This window comes from Centruroides vittatus, unplaced genomic scaffold, assembly GCF_030686945.1.
Source record: "Centruroides vittatus isolate TY-2023 unplaced genomic scaffold, ASM3068694v2 contig_108, whole genome shotgun sequence".
NCBI lineage: Eukaryota > Metazoa > Arthropoda > Arachnida > Scorpiones > Buthidae > Centruroides > Centruroides vittatus.
Genome location: NW_027120695.1, coordinates 421,881 through 443,508, shown reverse-complemented (window position 1 = coordinate 443,508; position 21,628 = coordinate 421,881). Strand labels below are relative to the sequence as shown.

At 35.9% G+C, this 21,628-nt stretch overlaps 1 protein-coding gene and 1 long non-coding RNA gene across 2 annotated transcripts in view; both read right to left on the bottom strand.

Moving 5' to 3' along the window:
* Window positions 1–7,324: 7,324 nt before the first annotated feature.
* LOC136974981 (uncharacterized) lies at window positions 7,325–8,269 on the bottom strand. The gene is made up of 2 exons (XM_067269977.1): window positions 7,975–8,269; window positions 7,325–7,893 (listed from the first exon to the last, which is right to left on the bottom strand). Exons 1-2 carry the CDS (start codon window positions 8,267–8,269, stop codon window positions 7,325–7,327), a joined length of 864 nt encoding a protein of 287 aa, XP_067126078.1.
* Window positions 8,270–8,276: 7 nt separating this feature from the next.
* The window catches only part of LOC136975169 (uncharacterized), a 37,182-nt gene continuing 23,830 nt past the window's right edge, over window positions 8,277–21,628 (bottom strand). The window contains exon 2 of the long non-coding RNA XR_010880757.1: window positions 8,277–8,730. This is a non-coding gene — a long non-coding RNA (uncharacterized lncRNA). The remainder of the gene's footprint in view (window positions 8,731–21,628) is intronic.

Here is a 21,628-nt window from a genome sequence, read left to right as displayed (position 1 = left end):
ATTTAAGTTACGTAATGTGGCAGATTTCCTTAACTGAATGATTTTCTTCATCAATAATCTAGCATAATTTTTTATTGCTATAATGCATCCGATATAAACCAATAGCCGAAAAAGTAACACCTAAATACTGTATTTAATTAATTAAAACGCACAACCAAGATAACATTTGTGTTAAACAAACACAATATCTGAAAATATTGTAAACTTTCAAGGAAAAATAATTGTTTTCTTCAGACAACATTTTACCTCTACCAAACATTATCATTATTCAGTAATTACAAATTGTTCCTATTTGAGTAAAAACAATGTAAAAGAAATTGTCCAAGAAACTTTACAAGGGATTGTTCCTGAACATATTTATTTAGATCCTTTAAAACGTGCTTCGTGCAGTGCTAAATGATTAGAAAAACTAGGGATATAATTCTAAAATGGTATTTAAAATCAATGTTTTTGTTACAATAGACAAAAATGCGTGTAAAGTATTAGTTGTAGCTATTTTGCTGCCAACGCCTACAGTTGTCGACCGTGTAAGCTGAAACCTGTGCATAAGTACTTCATCTTATAATGTTTACGTAAAGCAAGCTGTTTTCACCAGAAGCATCCCTTTCTCAGTGACGCGTAAGAATAACAGGTTGCCTCATTTTCGGTGATATAAAAAACTATTGTGCAACACTCTTGGTAGTCGACAAAGTAGTGAGGCATTGTTAAGTCTTTAGGAGATAATGAGGGCTTCGAGAATTGGGTGTGTATTTTTTATAAAATGCCTATTATTAAGCTTTTTTATTCTTTCACAGTTGTCAGTTTTGTGGGGTTCTTGATTAATGTAAATTCGGTTGACAATTTCCGTAAACGAGATTGTGACTCGATGGTCGACAACAGGAAGAACGGCCTCTGTGATTGAATCCTTTTTTTATAATGTAAACAAATGTCTAACGAGAAATGTTTCTGTTTTCGTGACAAGTATAGAAAAAACTTTATTTTCATATGAGTTTTGTTTTTCGTGCTAATACGTATTGTAACAAAAATATTAAAGTCCAAAACAGCTGAAAATGTCAACTACTGGTGTCATCATTTTTTACTACGTAACTGTGTTTAATGCAATATCACCTTACATACGATGTATATTATATAACTCTTTATTTCACACAGTTGTATCTCATACTTCGAACGACTCTAACTTTGACCGCTTCGGAGTTCGAACGCCGAGTTTAAAAAAACAACTGCTTCCGAGTTCGAACAACGCTTCGAACTTTGAACTGTGCGCGAAATTATAAATGAATTTCAGGCGTAAATAAGTTTCTGAACGAAGAATATAATCTCAAGTTACCAATAATGTATTAAAATTTGCAACTGTTATATTTGAATCACACACGTTTTTGAGTAATCGCATCTGTAAAAATCTAGGAAACCACAATTGTTTTTATTGTTTAAATTAATGTAATATTTAATAATTAAAGGAGATTATATTTTAGTTGTCAGTTACGACGAGACTTTTCCTTGTTTTTGAAGGAAGATCCCGTTGTTTACGAGAAGAGAGATATAAATTTGATACCTATTCAACGAGGAAAATTCTTGTTGTTTCTTTCGTCACGTGACCCAAAATGGCGACCGAAAGTATTGACAGGAGACTGATACAATAATTTTCTAGCGTTTTCTCATCTAAATCCTTGAGTTTTAAAATGTCATATAAAAACTGAAAATTTTTGCTATGGATTTTCAGAAGCGTGAATCGTTCATTCAGGGATTTAAGGATAATGTCCAGACTATGACAGTGCAGGGGAAAAAAATTTTGACGACTATGCACGGACAGTAAAAGGGGCCTTTCCCAAAGTGCCAGAACGAGAGGAGGCAGTGCCATTGTGGTTTCGTACGGTCGAAATAGTTCTGGAGACCTACGAGGTACTGGAAGAACTGCAGGGGCAAATAGTTCTGAGCGTACTATCGGAAAGATGCAAAGCGGCGCTAACAAGATTGTCGGTAGATAAAGTCAGACACTACCCCTCCTTAGAGCAATTCATTCTCGAAGAGTTGAGGCTTTCCCCTGCAAAATATTTGAAGGGATTCAGGCGGGCCGAACGTTATGTGGGGGAGACGTGGCCCCAGTTCGCGTCGCGTCTGAAGGACTTTTATAAATACTACGTAGATAGTAAGGAGGTTAAGACAAGGGAAGAACTTATCGAGTTAACGGTGGCGGACCATTTAAAAACAGTCTTACCCCACGACGCGAGGAAGTACGTAACCTTGCAAGAGGGAAAAGGATGGAGCAAGCCCGCGGAATTAGCGAAGTTCATTGAGAAGTTCACGGAGGCATCTGGCGGTAATCTGGGAAGCAAGAAAGAGGAGAATAGGAACCAACGGGACATCCAGGAAGAGATGGCGAGAAAGCCCGACCTGGTGACCTAGAATACTAGCGAGCGAACACCCAGGGCTAGCTGCTACTCATGTGAATAGGCCGGGCACTGGAAAAAAGATTGCCCTAATCGAAAGGCGACTAGCAAGCCCAAACAGGCACGGCTCATGTCCAAGAGCAAGACACCTGAGACAGAGAACCACATGGTGGCAAGAGTAACGGCATACGATCGGCCAAAGGCTGGGGAGTCGCCGAATAGAATTAAGTTAGTATGTGGCGAAAATCAACTTTCAGCTATAGTCGACTCGGGAGCGGAGATTTCAGTCATAAGGGAGGCAATGGTCCCGACGTCGGTGATAGAAACGAAGGGCGAAATCCAACTGGTTAGAGCCTTTGGTCACCGGATCAACGCGGTTTTGGTAACGATCCCAATAGGGTTGTCAAAGGAAGGCAGCCCAGGATCGCATTGGCCAGTGCTGGTAACGTGTGCTGTAACGGACAAGTTAAATCAATCCACGGACGCGCTATCATCGGAAGAGGATTACCAAACGTTGTTAGACCGGAAGAAGGAGGTCCAAGGGAAAGAGGAAAGACACATAAGAAACGTAAGAATAAAGCGAAGTGGTCTCTTCCAAGGAAAAGAACCAGAACCCTACCTGGGTGCGGCGGGCGACCGAGATGAAGACAGTGATGGGAACGGGACGGATCTGCGGGATGCCCAATCCCGAGACGATTCGCTCTCCCGATTGTGGGAGGCCGCCAAACACGGGAAAGATGGGCTGGTGGTCAAGGTTGGTTGGTAATAGTTTTTTGGCACAAAGGCAACACAGGCCAAGCTGCGCCATACACATGGTATAAATAAATACATAAATAAATAACAATAATAAATAGAATAAAATAGAACAAAATAAAACAACAGAAAAAAACAAAACAAAACAAAAAACATAGAACCGAAAACAAATAAATAACAATTAAAATGTATATAGTAACAAGGTGTAAATATAAAATAAACAAACAACTAAATCTGTTTATAAATATTTGTAACTTTTAGAAAGTTCAGTAATTTATCAACATTTGGCCTCTGGCCCAAAATCTCTTTAAAACTTGCATTTCCAAAATGCTGCCTACGAATCCTTGCAGAAGCAGTGCAATTGCTCAGTATGTGCTTAACGCTTACAGTACAATTGCAATACTGACACACAGGCTGGTCATCACCCGTCAGAAGGTATTGATGAGTCAGTCGAGTGTGTCCAATTCTCAAACGAGTAAGGATGACCTCGGATCTCCTGTCGTAAGGTTTCTTCTGTGTCCAATTTTCTATCACAGGTTTGATCTCGTGTAGTTTATTGTGGACTTGTGCGTTCCACACATTTTGCCATCTCTCCTCTAGTCGTTTTTTAACAACTAGCTTCAAGTCACCTCCTTCAATATGCATTGTATGCTGAGAAGGACTTGCTGACTTTGCAGCTGCGTCAGCTTCTTCATTTCCTCTTATACCTACATGGCCTGGGACCCAACAAAATTTTATAGAGAAATTCCTCGCAAAAAGATGGCAAATCAGCTTACGAATTTTAATCACTATGGAGTGAGAACTAGGTTCATACGAGATCAAAGCCTGAAGTGCACTAACTGAGTCAGTGTAAATCATGCAGCAACGATGACCTTTCCTATTTATATACTTTAAGGCTAAATAAATAGCCTGCAACTCCGCAGTAAAAATGGAGGAATTTGGTGCGATTTGTTCTGCCACAATTTCATTCTGACAGACAAAGGCTGACCCAACGTAATCATCCGATTTAGACCCATCAGTGTATATAGGAATTAAATTCCTGTCACGATGTCGAATTTCAGCAAAGTACTGTCTATACATGTAATCTGGGGTGGATTCCTTAGGAAATTGCTTTAAGCTAAGATCGACATTTATCACAGGAGTTGACCAAGGTGATATACTATAAAGCTCAGGCTGTGAAATGTTGCCCATATCCAGGTCAATCGTGCTGCTGACATTCTCCATTCTTATGCTGAATGTAGGGACTTGGGCGGGCTGCAAATAATCTTATCAGCTGAGTATCTGATACTATACAATAAACTGAAGATTTAATCTGAGATTTCTGCTTAATATAATAGAACAGAGACAACTGCTCTCTCCTGAGAGATAGTGGAGGCTCATAAGCATCCACGTACAAACTTTGAACAGGAGAAGTTCGAAATGCACCAGTGCACAAACGCAATGCTTGATGGTGGATTGGATCCAGCATCCGAAGAGTAGATTCTCGCGTAGAGCCATAGACAACGCTTCCATAGTCCAGCTTAGAGCGAACGAGGGCTCTATATATCCTAAGCATCAAACATTTGTCTGCTCCCCAGGATGAGCAGCACAGTACCTTTAAAAGGTTCAGAGATTTTAAACATCTACTCTTCAAATTGCGCAAGTGTGATAAGAACGTCAGTTTTTGGTCAAACACAACACCCAAAAACTTTGCCTCATTGACTATTGGGATTTTAACCCCATTTAGGTGAATTTCCGGGTCCAGGTGCAAACAACGCCTTCAACAAAAGTGGATACAGGAGGTCTTTTCTGCATTAAAAGTAAAACCATTGATCTTGGACCAATTGTCTATGCGGTTTAGCGAGGTTTGCAGCTGTCTCTCGATGAAACCCATGTTACTAGACTGGCAGGAGATCTGAAAGTTATCCACATACAGTGTGTGTTTCACACTGGGAGGAAGACACTTAGCTATGCTGTTAATTTTTACTAGGAACAGAGTCACACTCAAAATACAACCTTGAGGAACACCTTCTTCTTGTGTGAAAGGCCTAGAAAAAGTGTTGCCCATCCTGACTTGGAATATACGATTCTGCAGGAAGTTTTTTATAAAAATTGGCAAATTACCCCGCAATCCGAATTTGTGCAGATCACGGAGTATACCGTATCGCCAGCAGCGATCGTAGGCCTTCTCTATATCAAAAAACACAGACACTAAGTGCTGCCGTCTAACAAACGCTTCGCGTATAGATGTTTCAAGAATTACTAAATTGTCTGTGGTACTTCTGTTCCTACGGAATCCACTCTGATGTGGTGAAAAGTAGTTCTTTTCCTCTAAGAGGAACATCAGGCGTCTGTTTACCATTCTCTCGAAAAGTTTGCAGAGACAACTAGTCAGAGAAATTGGTCTATAATTAGAGGGATTCTTGTGGTCTTTACCTGGCTTGGGTATGGGAATGATGATAGATAGCCTCCAAGAGTCTGGAAAAGTATGTTCTGTCCATATTCTGTTAAACAGATTCAGAAGATTACTGAGGGAATTGTCTGATAGATTTTTAATCATGCTGTAGTGGATTTTATCCGGGCCTACAGCAGTATTCCCCGAGCGAGAGATTGCTGTACATAGTTCTATTTTGCTGAATGGCACATTATATTCCTCATTAGATGGGGAGTGGAAGTTTAGATATTGTTTTTCAGATTGCACTTTGTAAGCCTGAAAATCCTTTGTATACATAATATTGCTGGATGAGGACGAAAATGTTTCACCCAAACAATCAGCAATACCTTTTATGTCACTCATTATTGTGCCATTATTTTCCAGCATGGACAGAGAGTGAGAAGCATATTTCCCGTTAATTTTATGGATTTTATCCCAGACCGCTTTTGAGCTGGTGGAAGATGTTATGCTAGATACATACTTCCTCCAAGAATCCCTTTGGCTTTGCCTCCTTATTTTTCTGGCATTTGCCTTTGCTTTTTTAAAAGCTATCAAATTCTCAGCAGTGGGGTATCTTCTGAAGATCCCCCATGCTTTCTTTTGTTTTTTAAATGCTACCTCACAATTCTGATCCCACCATGGTTTCGGATGTTTTGGATATCTGGTTGACGTTTTCCCCATTGTTTTTTCGGCTGCCTGAATAATACTCGATGTGACAACTTCTACTGCATCATTGATATCGGCAGTATTGACCATTTCCTCAGTGATGTTAGCCAAAGAGGAAAATGTAGGCCAATCTGCCGTTTCAAATTTCCAGCGTGGTGGACGGGCTGTTTCACAGCTTTCTCTGCCTTGGTATTTTAAAAATATTGGGAAGTGGTCGCTGGAAAGTGGATTACATCCAACCTTCCATGTAAACGCTGAAAACAGATTTGGACTAGCTAATGTCAAATCAATGGCAGTAAATGTTCTTGTTGGGGCATGGAAGTATGTCACTTCTCCAGTATTAAATAAATACAGTTGGTGATTGCCTATAAATCTCTCAATGGCCCTGCCTCGACGGTTTATGTCGGGACTGCCCCACATTGGGTTGTGGCCATTGAAATCACCGAGTAAAAGGAATGGAGTCAGCAGTTGTTCAACCAAGGCATCCAATTCATCTTCATCGATTCTGACATCTGGTGGCAAGTATATGGAACAAACTGTGACAGTAACGCCAATTGAAATTCTGACTGCCACAGCTTGCAGCTCTGTTGTTATTTGTACCGGTAAGGACGGGATGCGGTTTGAAACCAGTATAGCCACACCTCCGCTGGCACGGTTGTGGCTATCGTCATCCTTACGATAAAGATTGAATCCTTTTAAAGAAATATTTTCTCCAGGTTTCAGATGGGTTTCCTGGAGTGCCACACAGAGAGATGAGGTAGATAATGTCAAGTGTTTAATGTCAGAAAAGTTGTTGCGGAAACCACGACAGTTCCATTGGATTATTTTGTTATCCATTATGTGTTTGAGGCAGCATTCTTCGCAAAAGTGTCCCTCTTCAATTTCACAGAGGATTTTCCTTTTGGAGGTGAGGTTGGTTGTGGCACCTCCATATTATTCTCTTCATCAGAGATATCAGAGAACTCACTCATAGATTGAGCCTCTGATTTTTTAGATTTAGAGAGAGCTGCTTTCACTCTCTGTTTGTTTAGTGGGTTCTTACTTGCCTTCTTAGAACCCAAGTTTCTTGTTGTGATCCCTGTTTTAAGTAGGGGTGCTTTTGCTTTTAAATTCTCTTTTTCTTGTGTTTCTTTGATGGGATCAGTAGACATTTTGCATGGCAAGTGAGAGATTCTTTCAAAGAAACTGAAATATTCGTTTGAACTGCACATGTCTTTGTGGATTTCAAAACAGCTGCGAATGTCTTCTGTTTCAATGGTGCACTTGAAGTGACCATGCGCCGAGCCTCTGGGTAAGGTATGTTGCTAACTGTTTTCACTCGTTGGATTTCTTTCTCTCTCTGCCATGCAGGGCATTTCCGGGAGTAGGCAGGATGGGCATCTTTGCAATTCACACAGCATGGAGTATTGGTACACTCAGCACTCTGGTGACCTTCACTTCCACACTGTGCACATACGCTCTTTCCTCTGCAGGATGTTTGAGAATGTCCAAACCGCTGGCATTTGAAGCAGCGCAGTGGGTTTGGAACATATGGTCGAACTGGACAGCGCAGATATCCTGCAGTAACAAATGATGGTAATGTTGGCTTTCCAAAAGTGAGAATGAGATGTTTAGTTGGTATCAACTTGCCATCACGACGAATGGAGATGCGTCGGACAGCAGTGACACCTTGATCTGAAAGACCGATCTGGATATCTGATTCATCTTCAGACATCAGATCGACCTCAGATATCACACCACGTGATGAGTTCAAACTTGCGTGTGGTGTGATGGTGACTGTTATGTCTCCTAGAGATGTCATTTTCAAAAGCTTTGCTGACTGTTGAGAGGAGGCTGCTTCTATCAGTAGGTCCCCTGACCTCAATTTTTGTATTTTCTTTAAATGTCCAATAGTTGATTCAAACAACTTTTGAATTAGGAAAGGGGAACACTTAGACATCGGTTTTTCAGTAGTACTATGTACTATGAGATAAATTGGTTGGTTGGAGGAACTGACCTCCTTTGGTTGTGATGCAATGGTGCTTGTGGTTTTTGAATTTGTTGAATCCATGTTTAAAAATAACTATTCAGCTCCTAGTGACCCCACCCACCATGGGGTCCAACAAGGGGATGCCGTCACATGGGAGACTCCCATAGACCGTCACACCAGGGTTTCCCAGGAGCTATACCCTCACAATGCAGTCAAGAAGAGCACATCTTGCCTGACGTGTCCGCCCGGTCTGCATCGATCGGTTGACTCCAAGCCGAGGTCAAGAATGACTCACCGACCAGCCGATTGACTCAAACGGAGCCTGATTTGAGCCTCCCGTTTATCCGAAGCAGGGGCCAAAGCAGTGTGTTGGGGACGTTATGTTGCCCCTCAACTACCAGGATCCCCCTTTCCGGCATACGGGACACCACGCACGGCAAACACGTGGGTGGGCGTTCAGATCCCAGGGATGGTAAAAAGGAGTTTCTAAACCATCTCTGGGAGGTCCCCTCACCACGGACAGGAACCCACATCGAGGGGGGCTGGTGGTCAATGACAGAATACTCTACCGTCGGGATAGTTGGTTCGGCAGGCCCATTAAACAAGTGGTAGTGCCCCAAGAGTGGAGGGCAGAGGTTTTAAGTCTAGTCCACAAGACTCTGTGGGGCTAGACTTTTGAATATTTGAAGCGATAACTTAAAACAAATAAATAATGTTAACATATTAAAAATAAATTTTTAAATATTTCACTAAAGGAAAGTAAAGGCATTTCTTTAGTAACCTTTAAATATTTGTTTATTAATGCGTAATTATCCTGTAATTGGAGATGCTTTTATTATGTACAGTACAAAGAAATTATTTATGCTTTTGTTTTTTCTAATGTTTATTTTGTCACCTTATTGTTATTTGTTGAGAGTTCCTAAAAACATCTCATGATCGGAATGTCCCTCGTTCTTTCTTAATTATGTGTTTACGTTTATCGATTTTCTATAACCATATAAACTAAAATAAAGAAATATATTGTTATTATTATTTAAGAATAGTGTTTTGCTTGTGTGTCAAGTTTCACGTATTTTTGCTTATTTCTTAATCGGCCGGTTAGTGTTAATTATTTGTTCTGTTAATAGTTAATTATGCCATGTTTTCTTAATAAAATATAAAATTTTATAAGTACTTAGAGATTCTGGAGCAAATATGGTAGCTGGAATCAGGAATTGCAACTTAGAGGCATTATCATGCTTTACACATACACTGCAGCTGACAGTAAACGAATGCATATTTTCTCAATAAAATGTGAAAACTATAATCACAATTAATAGAAATACGGTCACACATTTTAATCATTCTGCTGTAGCTGTAAATAAATTGGAAGATTTGCAAGACAAGTTAGGTTTGCAGAAACACAAATAAACTCAACATGTTCCTACTCGCTGAAATTCTATTTACTACATGTTGCAAAGAAACTTGGAACAGCAAAAAGCCCTTATTACATATGCTATATATAATAAAATTCCTACGTTGAGCACATATCAGTGGTCTCTGGTTGAAAATATTGTTCTACTTTTAAAACCATTCGAAGAAATTACCGTGGAAACCAACAACTGAGAAACCACCTTAGAAAGACTAGAAAATTCAATGAAGAAAGATTTTTAGCATATGTAGAAAACAAGTCTTTAAGATTGTCATCTTTATTAGATCCAATATTCAAAATAAAATTTCGAAAAAAGAAAATATATATATATATATATATATAATATATATTATATGGTAGAAAAAATAAAAAAATGGACAATCGATAGCTTAGTTAATGTTGATAATTCAAAATTTCAAGAAGAATTAAATTCTGAAGCTTCTACTTCTGGAGATGATCAAGATGGAGAATAATCTCTAAGTTTTTAAATTTATTTAGTGAATTATCTTGTGGTAAACGAAATAATGAATAAGAGCCTATGTTTTTAAAAAGGAAGAAAAAATGAAACAACTGAACAAATGTTTCTATCAAGAATATGAAAATTATTTACATTTACCTCGTATACAAAGACATAGTTACCCATTTTTGTGGTGGAGATATTCAAAAGAACTTTTTCCTAGTTTGAGCAAACTAGCTATGAAATATCTAAGTGCCCCAGCATCTTCCATTGAAAGTGAAAGAATTTTTAGCACCGAAGGTAACATTTATGAGCCGGCGAGAAACACACTATGTTCTGAAAAAAGTAAAATTTTCAGGTTTTTGTATTACAATTTAAAAGTTTTAAAGTTTATAATAGGGCAAACTATAAATTTTCGGGAATCGTATAAAATCGCATCGGCATAGAAAGCGGCAGCTTTATAAGTATAAAAGAACAAATGGGCTTGCGCAATCGAATCTGCGAAGGTTTTAATTTTTAAAAACGTTCTAGATTTTCTGTTTGGCATGAAATTTTGTTCCATCCTGATGAAGGTCAGTTAATTTCACCGAAAACGTTTGGTACGTAAATAAATTGCACTGCATTTTAAAGGCTATTTGGATATTTTGGTTTACTATAGTAAGTGCAGCTAGAGATATAGTGTTTAAAGTTTGAATATTAAAGTTTTGTTTTATATATTCAAAGTTTAAACTTTAAATAAAAGAGATAATTTATTATAAGGTATAATATAACCTATGCAAAATTATTTCTTTTATCAATACATAAGTTAAAAATTTTTTTAATATTCAGTTTGTCATGTAATGAACAATAAATATATAACAGAAATTTATTATTTTTTATTACTAGCCTTATACGTAACATTCTAACGAAAATATTAAAATAAGAAATTGGCCGATTATTAAAACCGATTAATCGGGGAAATGGCCGAGACCAATTAATCGGGTAAGTGGCCGATTACTAAACCGATTAATCGGTGCATCCTTAGTTTGCAGTACAAACAGCACTATCTATCAAATCAATCTATTCTGTAAATGCTTCGGATCTAGGTAAGACTGCATTGTATAAATGTCATATACCGAACTGAATTATATAAAAAGCATATGCCATTATATTAATACTTGTTTTTAGGTTTTAGTTAATGGCATCCATTTATATATTGAATACCATCAACATAAGCGTGTTAATAGGATCTATTAACATGCTTATGTTAATGTTAATGTATTGAAATATAATACGTCAATGGATACGATTAACAAAAGTCGATTAAAAATAAGTATAATGCCAGTTATTATAATGGCATATGCTTTTCATATAATTGAGTTGGTCTCAAATAACTGTACATCGTACATCATCACACGATCGTAAAAAAATATTTAGAAAATTACCTTTGAATTCATTTTTTACTATATTTATTTTGATAAAATATAAGCAAACTTTAATTTCATAACAAAAATCTCAAAAGAACACAAGGAGTTTAAAATATATTTGAATGAAAAATACCGAATTTAGAGATCTTATACGTTCTTCACAGATAGAAAAAGCTAGATGAAAATAGTAGCAAATTCATTATTTAGAGAAAGTTTACACTTTACTAAAGATACTTTATATCAATTTTTACAAATTCTGAAGCGAATAGCGTTTAAGACTTTCCAAACAGCGACTGGTTATCTTCTACGCTGGCTGGCGAGTTTTTTTTTTTTTTTTTTTTTTTTTTGTATGAAACACGATGCTGCATAATATCTTTAGAAAAATTACAGAACATTGCTTAGCCACAATCAAATTAAATACAGTAAAAGAAAACGATTTACAATGAATACTGTTTTAATCAATTGCCTCCATATAATAAAAGTGAATAAATTCGTAAAAATACAACTACGTATTTTGTTGCTAGAAATAATGTTCAATTCTTTGGTTTACAATTCAGGCTATCTAACATAAAACAAATGACTGTTCATCATTAGGCTGTTTTTAATTGTGACCAACGAAACCTAAATACTTGTTTAAAAAACTAGTCAGTTAGTTTCTAATTCTAGTTATGAATAAAGTAAATGCAAATTGATTTGAGAAAAATATGTTGGCAAGCAATCTTGAACGAAATTCTCGGCACTCAAACAAGGTGATAATGGGATCATTACAAGTCCAACACCTTTCAACTATACTAGGATATAAAATTTGACTAATAACAAAAACTTAAAAGAAGTAATGTTATTGAATTATATTATTATTTAGGGGAAATTTTCATCATAATTTAAACAACACTATGAAATAGACCAGTTAAAATTGTGTGTGGCGCAATTTGTTGGAAAATTATTTAAAAAATCTTTTGTATTATTAGTTATTGTAAATGGCCATAAAAGCTTCAGTTTGAAGGAAAGGATTAGTTTTAAAACATAAAAATTGCCTTAAAACAAGGCAATTAATCTAAGAACTTTTTGATATTTTCGAACGTGTTTCGATTCATCGATTAATATTCTAAGTATTGTGATGAAATCGCTATTTTCTGAACACAAACGTCATATGATGAGTAATAAGCGTTATGACAGCATGAGCACTTTCAATTATTTGTGAAATATACACAAATTACGAGTACATTAAAATGACCAAAAAGAAAGAAAAGTGGGTTTATGTAATAGTAGGCCTATTAACGTCAATTTTCCATCAATAAATCAAAAATATTAAAATTTTCTTTTAAGATAATTTTTGGTATTATAAAATTCCATCATGATAATGGCATAAAGCTAATTACTAAATGATCAATTAATTTTATGCCTCTTATAATTGACGCGTATCGATCAATCTATAGTGATAGTCGATGACTCGAATTAGTCGTGGATCGATTCTCCTATAAAGAGCATCTTCATACACGCCAGTCGAAGAACTGAGTGAAGCCAACACCATACTTTTCTAAAACAATGCTCGAACGTGAAATATCTGCAGAAATTATTTTTCTACCAACTTTGAAAATACTAAAAATTATTGGGGCAAATATCGAATTCTCAACGAATAAAAACCAGCGATGTATGAAGAATTTTGTTTTATTTTTAAAGATATTTTTCAGTGTTATAATAACAGATTATGCAATAATACTCATAACCAATGATGAAAAGTTGGCGTTGAAATTATGTGACAATTCGGGAATGTTTAAGCAGAATGCACCTTATGTAAGATGCATGAAATTGGTATTTAGTTTATTGAATTTAAAATACTTATTCACTTGGAATTCTTCAAAGTATAAACTCTTACTTAGAAAAAATAAACTAGTGTTGGATCGTGTCATAAACGAACCTATTTTTAAAAAAAGATATCTCTATAAATTGATAAGAATTCAAGATATTCTGATACGTTCTTGGATTACTGTTGTATCATTGGTAGGCATTAATGTTCTCGTGACAACGTGTAGAGCATTTCTGTCCTTTATCAATTATAAATGGACAATTGAATTAGGAATTTGCTTAGTTCCTTCTACATATTCCTTTATGTATATTGCAATGTCCACTGTAATTCAAATTGTATTTGTGATTCTCTTATGCGAGCTACAAAAAATGCAATTTTCCGTTATTCTTGAATTGTTTGAAAAAGTAAATCGGGAAATACCAATTAAGTATCTGTGCAGGCGTTTGTACGACTGTAAAGACTGTTTGAACTTTTGCAACACGATTCAAATTGATTTTTCATTTACTCTAGCTGTACTTATAATTTGTGTTGAATTGTGCTTTGGAAGAATCTTGTTGTTTAGTACTGAAATGAACAAAACAATGAAATACGTATATGAAATGTACATTATATTACTTGTTTTGGTGTTATTCGTCTATTTCTACTATTTGGCAAGCGTATCTGTATACGTAAGTAATTATCCCTACGTTAAAGAAATTCTTAATGTATATAATTCCACATCCATAGTAGTCAGTCTTAATAAAGTTACATTTTTTTTATTGATGTAACTTTCTTTACTGTAACGTGTGTGTTCTAGAGATTTAGGGTATCCAAAAATATTCTAATAAATATAACCCTTTACGAAAATTGTTTCGGCTCTATAACGAGTGAAAAACTAGTGAAATTTTTTGCTAAAACGTAAAATTCGCTTGCATTTCTTTGTACAGAAGCGGGATAGGATTGATATTTCTCTGAACAGCTTAGCAGCGCTTCTAGAGCAGCATCTCGAAGGAACTATCTGAACTTTAACACATTCCAGAGCTGAAAGAATACAGATTATATTATTATATTTATAGGTTATTTTTGAATCTCGTTGACTTCTAAAACACACTGTAAATGTGCTTACAAAAGGGCTGTTTTACCTTTAATATAATTATAACGCAGTAATTTCAGATAATAAAATTAGTTTATTATACGTGATTATAAATGAAGTTTTATTACAGGTTGACTACTTGTATAATAAAATTTATAACTTAAGTTTTAAGTGTAAAACTATAGAAGACATCAATTTGGTAAGTTTATTCTCCTGTTTTTTTCCTCTAAAAAATAAATCACATCTTGAATATATTTACTTTCAGATATATGATGCATTAACCGAGTGCAACGAGTCTAAATTGACCTTGTCATTTTTTGGTTTTTTACCTGTCACAAAATTAAATGTGATGAAGGCGAGTATTGGTTTAGAGAATTCAATATTCGAATAATGCATTCTAATACCGAAAAATGCAAAAATTTCGATATAACTCTTCAAAAAATTCGTAGAATTTTATATTTTTCACTCTTAATTCTTAATAAATATTAATATTATCTTAAAATCTATTTTAACTTGAATTCATTTATATTTTCAGATGTGTCTATTTTTAATTACTCAAGCAATTGTTTTCATACAAATAAAAATGGTGTACTAACATTTAGTGTAAGGACAATTCTATAATTCTAATCTTGAAATAAAGATACTATTCGATAAATATAAAAAAAAAATTTAATTAATTCATTAATAAGAACCAACATAGACTCATAATGTTATAGAAATTTGGTATTTGTAGTTTATGTGATCGAAAATAAAACGAAACTCAAATTTGCTTCAAGATCTTTTAATCTGTGTATCCAGAACCAAATTACAGAAAACATATTTGTGTGAGGACCCGAACAGGGGTCGACAAAAGAGCGAAATTGGAGATTTCCATTGTTTAATGGAAGTTTTTTTTTTCTGTATTTAAACAATGAAAGAGGCGAATTCCAGAAACACGCGCCGCTAAGGGAATCAAGTTCTGTCGCGACGATGACCTCTCCCGCGCCCTCCATCGGGTTTCGAATTGGCACCAGGTGACAATGAAAGACCAATGGAAAGGCGACTTAGAGGAGAAACATTATAAAACCGCCGTTTTCAAGGACATTAAGGAGTTCTTAGATGCGCGAGTTTCCTCCCTTGGTGGTGTGTGCTCCCGAAACATCAGAAGGAAAGGAAAGGATCCCTTTAGAACCCAGAGGAAGCATCGTGGATATGTGGTTGTCTAACCATCTCTAGCTCATCTGTTCGCCTCGAGTGAAGCAGCAGAAGTACTGTACGTGCCATTCGCCCCGGGGCCTATCGTCTTCTCGTCGTCCACGTTGAACTACCAGACACCTGAACACAAACTTTGGACGAACTCTTTTGGGGACAGTCAGTCGCGTGTTTTGTGTGGTTTTACCTCTTTGGACAAGGGTAAATTGTAAGAAAACTTCTATGTTTATTAAACGGTTTTTGATGGCCAACCAGTCTCAGTGAGTCAGTCCATCCCCACAAGACTGTCTGACCGCTCGACCGCCTTTGCTTTCTTACACTCCTATCGGCAAACCTCACATTTGCATACTTAATGCATTATTAATTAAATAATGTAACGATACCTAACTAATAGCTACTTTTAGTTTAATGTGTGGAAGTGATTGTAATATCATAAATTGTCTAAACAGAATCTTTTAATGTTTTCATTTATGAATAGAATCGTTTGTTATTTTCCTTGTACCGAGTAATAGTAAAATATTCAGTAATCTTGGAAGAAAACCTTTAATAAAAAACAATAACCTTTGTTTCTTTTTGAACTTCCAAAAAATTAAAACAGATACTCTCTGTTATATTTGACAATGAATATAACCTTCCATTTCTCGTAAAGTTATTTTACAAATAAAACTTTCTGCTTACACTGATACTTTGCTTATCATACACGAATCCGTTAGACGTCAGTTTTCACGATTTTATTGGCATGTCTAACACTTAAATGAAACCAGTTTCCTAAAAGGCTCTACGCGCGGCAGACCACCCATATGTTGTATTATCATAAACCATCAAACAGAACCATTCTTTAATTGAGTTAGTGAACATTTCTATGAAACGTTATAAGGAAATTTGAAATTTTCGAAAGCTTGTTTACCAATTGTTTTAAATTTTCATATATTTTATTAGTGTCGTTACTGGTAAAACATTGTCGTCATGCTATTTAGAGCAATTATAATAAATACAGTAGACCCCCATATAACACGGTAGATACGTTCCGTGTTATATGAATCAGTGTTGTACGAGTCACTTAAATAAATGAGCCAATCACAGCCCGGCACGTGTGCAGTTTATGGGCCACGGCTGTTTGAAAGATTTTCATCCATAAAATTAATCGATTCTAGACTAATTTTACTCAACATTTCCAAATCACGTATAATTTTTTAAGAAAAATCCATATAAACTATGCTATAAACAAAAAATTGTAGGATTACTTACCGAGTGTGCACCGTTCGACGACGCCATTGCTTAAGCTTGTTTTCATCACGGAGCGGATCATTGAACATTGGGCGCGTTTCCTGATAAGTTATTTTTCTGCGAAAAATTCGCTGAACTTTGGAGACATTATTAATAAAAATATGATTTTTATAGCCGCTGAATGATAAATGTTTTTTAGTAGGTCCAGTGCTCGTTTAAACTCAATGGTCTGTACAATATCCACTATTGGTCCAGATTCAACCAACCTTGTCGCGACACGAGTCGGCAATGACGTTTTACCGTGTTATACGAGTCTTTTTTTAGTGTGTTATATGAACACGATCGCAATTTTTTCGCCGTGTTATACGAATCCGTATTATAGGGGAGTCTACTGTACCACAATGATCCAAAGAGTAATGTTAATCACCCAATATCATTGGGGGCACTGCGGTGACTGGCAACATGACACTGGGCCACCACTGTCCTCAATTCCAGTGATGTCTGACCTTGTGTAATTTTACTTTCTGTAGTCGACCATGCTCAGTCATGTCGCGCCTTGGACGTTGTCTGGATGTTGGCATAGCATTGAAAATTTGCAGATAAAAACATAGATAATAAACACCCGATAACTGCCTGGAGAACATATCATACAATCTAATTTTGTTTACCTAACAAAATGACAAAACTCTGCGTGAATAGAATCAGATTGATAACCATGAGAAAATCGATTTTGAAAAGAAGCATGCTGTCATGTCTGACTTTCACGAATATTTGCATAATTTGATGTAACACAGTTCGGATATTAATTTTCAATTATACCAGGATGTAAAATGTATGTAATAGCAAAAGTTTTAAAAAGTAAGTTTGTTGAATTATCACGAATTCTCCCCTAAAAATAATAGATTTTAAAAGATAGTATGAAATAGCTCAAAGTCAAAATTGTGTGGGATGCAAAAAAATGAAAAGACATGATTTTATTGCAAGGATTGCAACGTTGAGTTATGTGCAATGCCGCGATTAAAAATATACCATACGGAATAAGATTTTTCACTTTGATATAATTGTGACCAAAGGGTCAGAGTCTCTTTGACCCCTCATCAGGATGGGACACCACCGAGTCTTTCTGGGCTCTGAAATCGTGACAGAGAGTTGTTAAGTCACGCGAGCGGTCGTGGGTGAGCAATTATGTCCGTTGTGGAGGTGGAGGAAGGAGAAACAAGGAAGTAAGTCACTCGGGATACTTGCTAAGTAACAAGAATAAATTTAATAAAAATAACAGAGATTACAGCACGACGAATTGAATATTTGGCCAGAATATTTAATGATGATTTGTATGGTCAGTCTTCAATACCTAATAATTGGAATAAAGTAATTTTATATATGATTTTTAAAAGGGGAGATAAAAGTCAACCAGCTAACTATAGACCGATTGCTTTATTGCCCGGCTTACGGAAACTATATACATCTATATTATCATCAAAATTCAATGAATGGATAGATATAAATGGATATAAAAATAATACTCAATATGCCTTTAACAAAGATGGTGGTACTCTTATAACATTGTTTGTACTTATGGCAATAATACAACTACAACTACTAAGAAAGCGACATAAAGTATTCGCTCTTTTTTTGGATTTAAAACAGGCATATGATTCTGTTTCAATATTTAAGCTACAAAATAAAATGTATAAATGTCAAGCAGATGTTAAACTGATTAATGCAGTTGGTTTGTTGTTTGGTCATTATGATATAAATATAAAACAAAATAATACTATATTGCCAAGTATAAAAATAAACCGAGGATTGCTACAAGGAGACCCATGGTCTCCCCATCTATTTAATTTTTATCTACACGATCTAAATACATGTTTTACAAATGGCAATGACGGTTTTTGTTTTTCAGATCAGATAGTTCATTCCATATCATATGCAGATGATATTGTTGTATTAGCGCCGACTGCAGCTGCACTTCGACGAAAAATTAAAACGTTGGAAAAACACTGTGAAGACTCTGAGTTAAAAATTAACCCAAGTAAACCTTGTGTAATGTGAGGACCCAGACGAGGTCCGAAATCGCAAAAATGCAGAATTCTGTTGTGAAAAAAATAACGATAAATTATATAAGAGAGAGAGAAAAAAAACTCTTAATCAAAACAACATAACGAAAAATGTAAACAACGAGTCTCGGGATGCCATCAACGCGTGTTAAATGACCTGTTAATGTTTAATCCAAAGGTAGAACTCTGACACACGCACTCATAAAGAGATATAAGGTTGACACAAGTATTCAAAGAAAAAATTAAACTTAGGAAAACAATTTCAGAAAAAGGGAAAAATTGGAGAGAGAGAAAAATATCGCGTGATCGTTAGAATTCCAGAATGACATCAATTGCAAACAACGGATTAAGTTATGAGTGCAGGTGTTGTGGTTCTATCAACAATCTTAGAGCATAGTCGACAAAGGGTGTCAAATAGACACCTCGAATCGGACCTTTCCCGCGACCCGACATGGTCTCGTTTTGCGCTTGGAAACAAAGGGGAGGCCAATCGGGAAGCGAGGAAAGGGACGAGGAACCAATCCGCAAGGTGGATAGTACACAAGAAAAACGTATAAAAACTGGGACTTCAAGGTCAAAAGAGAGTTTTTCGGAATAACCGACGTGCCTCTTGAGGATTAAACCAGTGTGTGCTATGTCGTCCCTCGGAACTTTAAGTGTGTCACCGCCCGCCAACATCGCCATACGGCCCTTCTTGTCCGCCCAAGATTGGATAAAGCGACCACTAAACTCTTACGTTCTGAAGACCGCCGAGATTTGGAACAACCTAACCGAAGTAAGCATGTATTCGTCCAAATAAACGGTTTTCCGCATGTAAACATTTGTCATCATTCGCCTCCTTCGCAACTGCCCACATACACGGGTTCCCTTAAGCTCATCCTGACGTGGGATATTTAAGCCCAGTCTACACCAGTCCAAATCTTACACTGGTATCAGTGACGCAGGAAATTGTATCCCCCTTTAAAGTCGGCGAATCTTACAGTAATGATCTTTCGAAATGGTACTAATTTACCAAAAAAATAAATGTCTTTTTTTCTTTGTCAGGAAAGGCTTTTACTCGTCCCAGAGATGAAATTTCTGGGTGTTACGTTCACATCTACCATGTCCTTCGGGAAACAATTTAAGAAAGTAAAAACAAAAGCTTCTACCTTGATCAACAGTTTAGTTAAACTATTTGTTAAATTAAAAATTCAAAATATAAAAGTTCAATTTAGATTATTCTCTTCCATTGTTTTAAATTCATGTGGATACGCTGCACCTATTTGGAGTCCCTTGTACTTTAAAAAACTGGAAATTATTCAAAATAAGTTTATACGAAAAGTCTTTTCGTTGGACTTTAATATTTCTGGAGCGGTGTTGCGTCTTGAATTAAATAGATTTAAATTGGGGCCTTTCTTCATGAGAAGATATGTTAAATTTTTGAGTCGATTGAGAGACAATGGATCATTGCCTTTTTTACTGTTGGATTTATTGTATAATAAGTTGCTTAAGGATTGTTAAGATAGTAAAAAAGGGGAATAATAATTATTATTGTTGTTGTTGTTGCTACTGTTATTATTATCATTGTTACTGTTGTGATCTAGGTAATTTTAATGTTCTTTAATTCTGCTATTTGTGTTGTGGGTATTTCCCCACAGATGGCGCTCTGGTTCTATGTATAAAAACAGAACCCTTTGTTGTAGCTGACCCCTTTTTCCTTTGTGTGTAAAAGAAGACATGTGTTAAATAAAAGTGTTATACTAAAGTGATAAAATCTAGTTCTTTGTCCCTAAAGCATTAAAAACTTGAACAGGTTATGGGCCCAGGTTTCTCTTGCTGAAGAAGAAAAAAAAAAGGAAAGAAAGGAAGAAGAAAGAAAAAGTAAAATAATTGAAAAAAGAAATGGCAGGGGCAAGCATGAATGTTGAAGACATTACACACATTGAAAAGCTGGCTGATGTTTCTGACTTCCAGGTATGGAAATTCCAAATAACTATTTTGTTTAAAGCAAATGGGCTCTACAGTATAGTATCAGGGGATGTAAAATTTGAAGATCAAAAACTTGAAGAAAAGTCAAATTGGTTGAAAAAAGATGCAAGTGCTCAGAAGATTATAATTACTACAATTAGTAAAAAACTACTTATGCATATCATAAACTGTTCCACAGCAAAAGAGATGTTTGAGAAACTGTGTTTATTGTTCAGTAGAGACACTGAACAAGAGAAGTGCCAGCTCATGCAACAATTCTTCTCATATACTTATGAAAGAGGAACTGATATCGCTTTACATATAAGCAATCTTGAAAATCTTGCTTTTAGATTAAAGTCTGTAAATCAGCAAATAGATGATCAAATGATAGTTTCAAAAATTTTATCAACATTGCCGGACCATTTCAAATACTTTGGAACAGCCTGGGAATCGACCCCATCTGAAGAAAGAACCCTGACAAATTTAACAGCAAGATTGATGGCAGAAGAAAAGAAATTAAAACATAATGAAATTTTAGATGCTGTTGCCTTCAAATCAACAGAAAAAAGATGCTTTATCTGCAAAAGTATATCTCATCTCTCTCAATCCTGCCCGAAACGACGACCTCTCTCGCAGAAAGGATGTTTTATTTGTAATGCTAAAGGCCACCAAGTGATAAATTGTCCTAACAAAACCAGATCACAAATAACATGCAAAATATGTAAAAAAGGTAACCACACTGACAAAGACTGTTACTTCAGGGCAAGATCTAAGTGGTGTGGTGTGTGTAAGAAGAACAACCATGCTGAAGAGGACTGTTATTTTAGACCTAAAATTGACCATAATACATTCAACAGAAGAA

What these genes read in the sequence shown, in the direction of transcription:
- LOC136974981 (XM_067269977.1), bottom strand. Translation starts at nt 8,269, where the DNA reads ATGGATTCAACAAATTCAAAAACCACAAGCACCATTGCATCACAACCA. An exon ending in CACCATCACACCACACGCAA is followed by an intron (nt 7,894 to 7,974) that starts GTTTGAACTCAT and finishes TCGGTCTTTCAG; the next exon opens with ATCAAGGTGTCACTGCTGTC.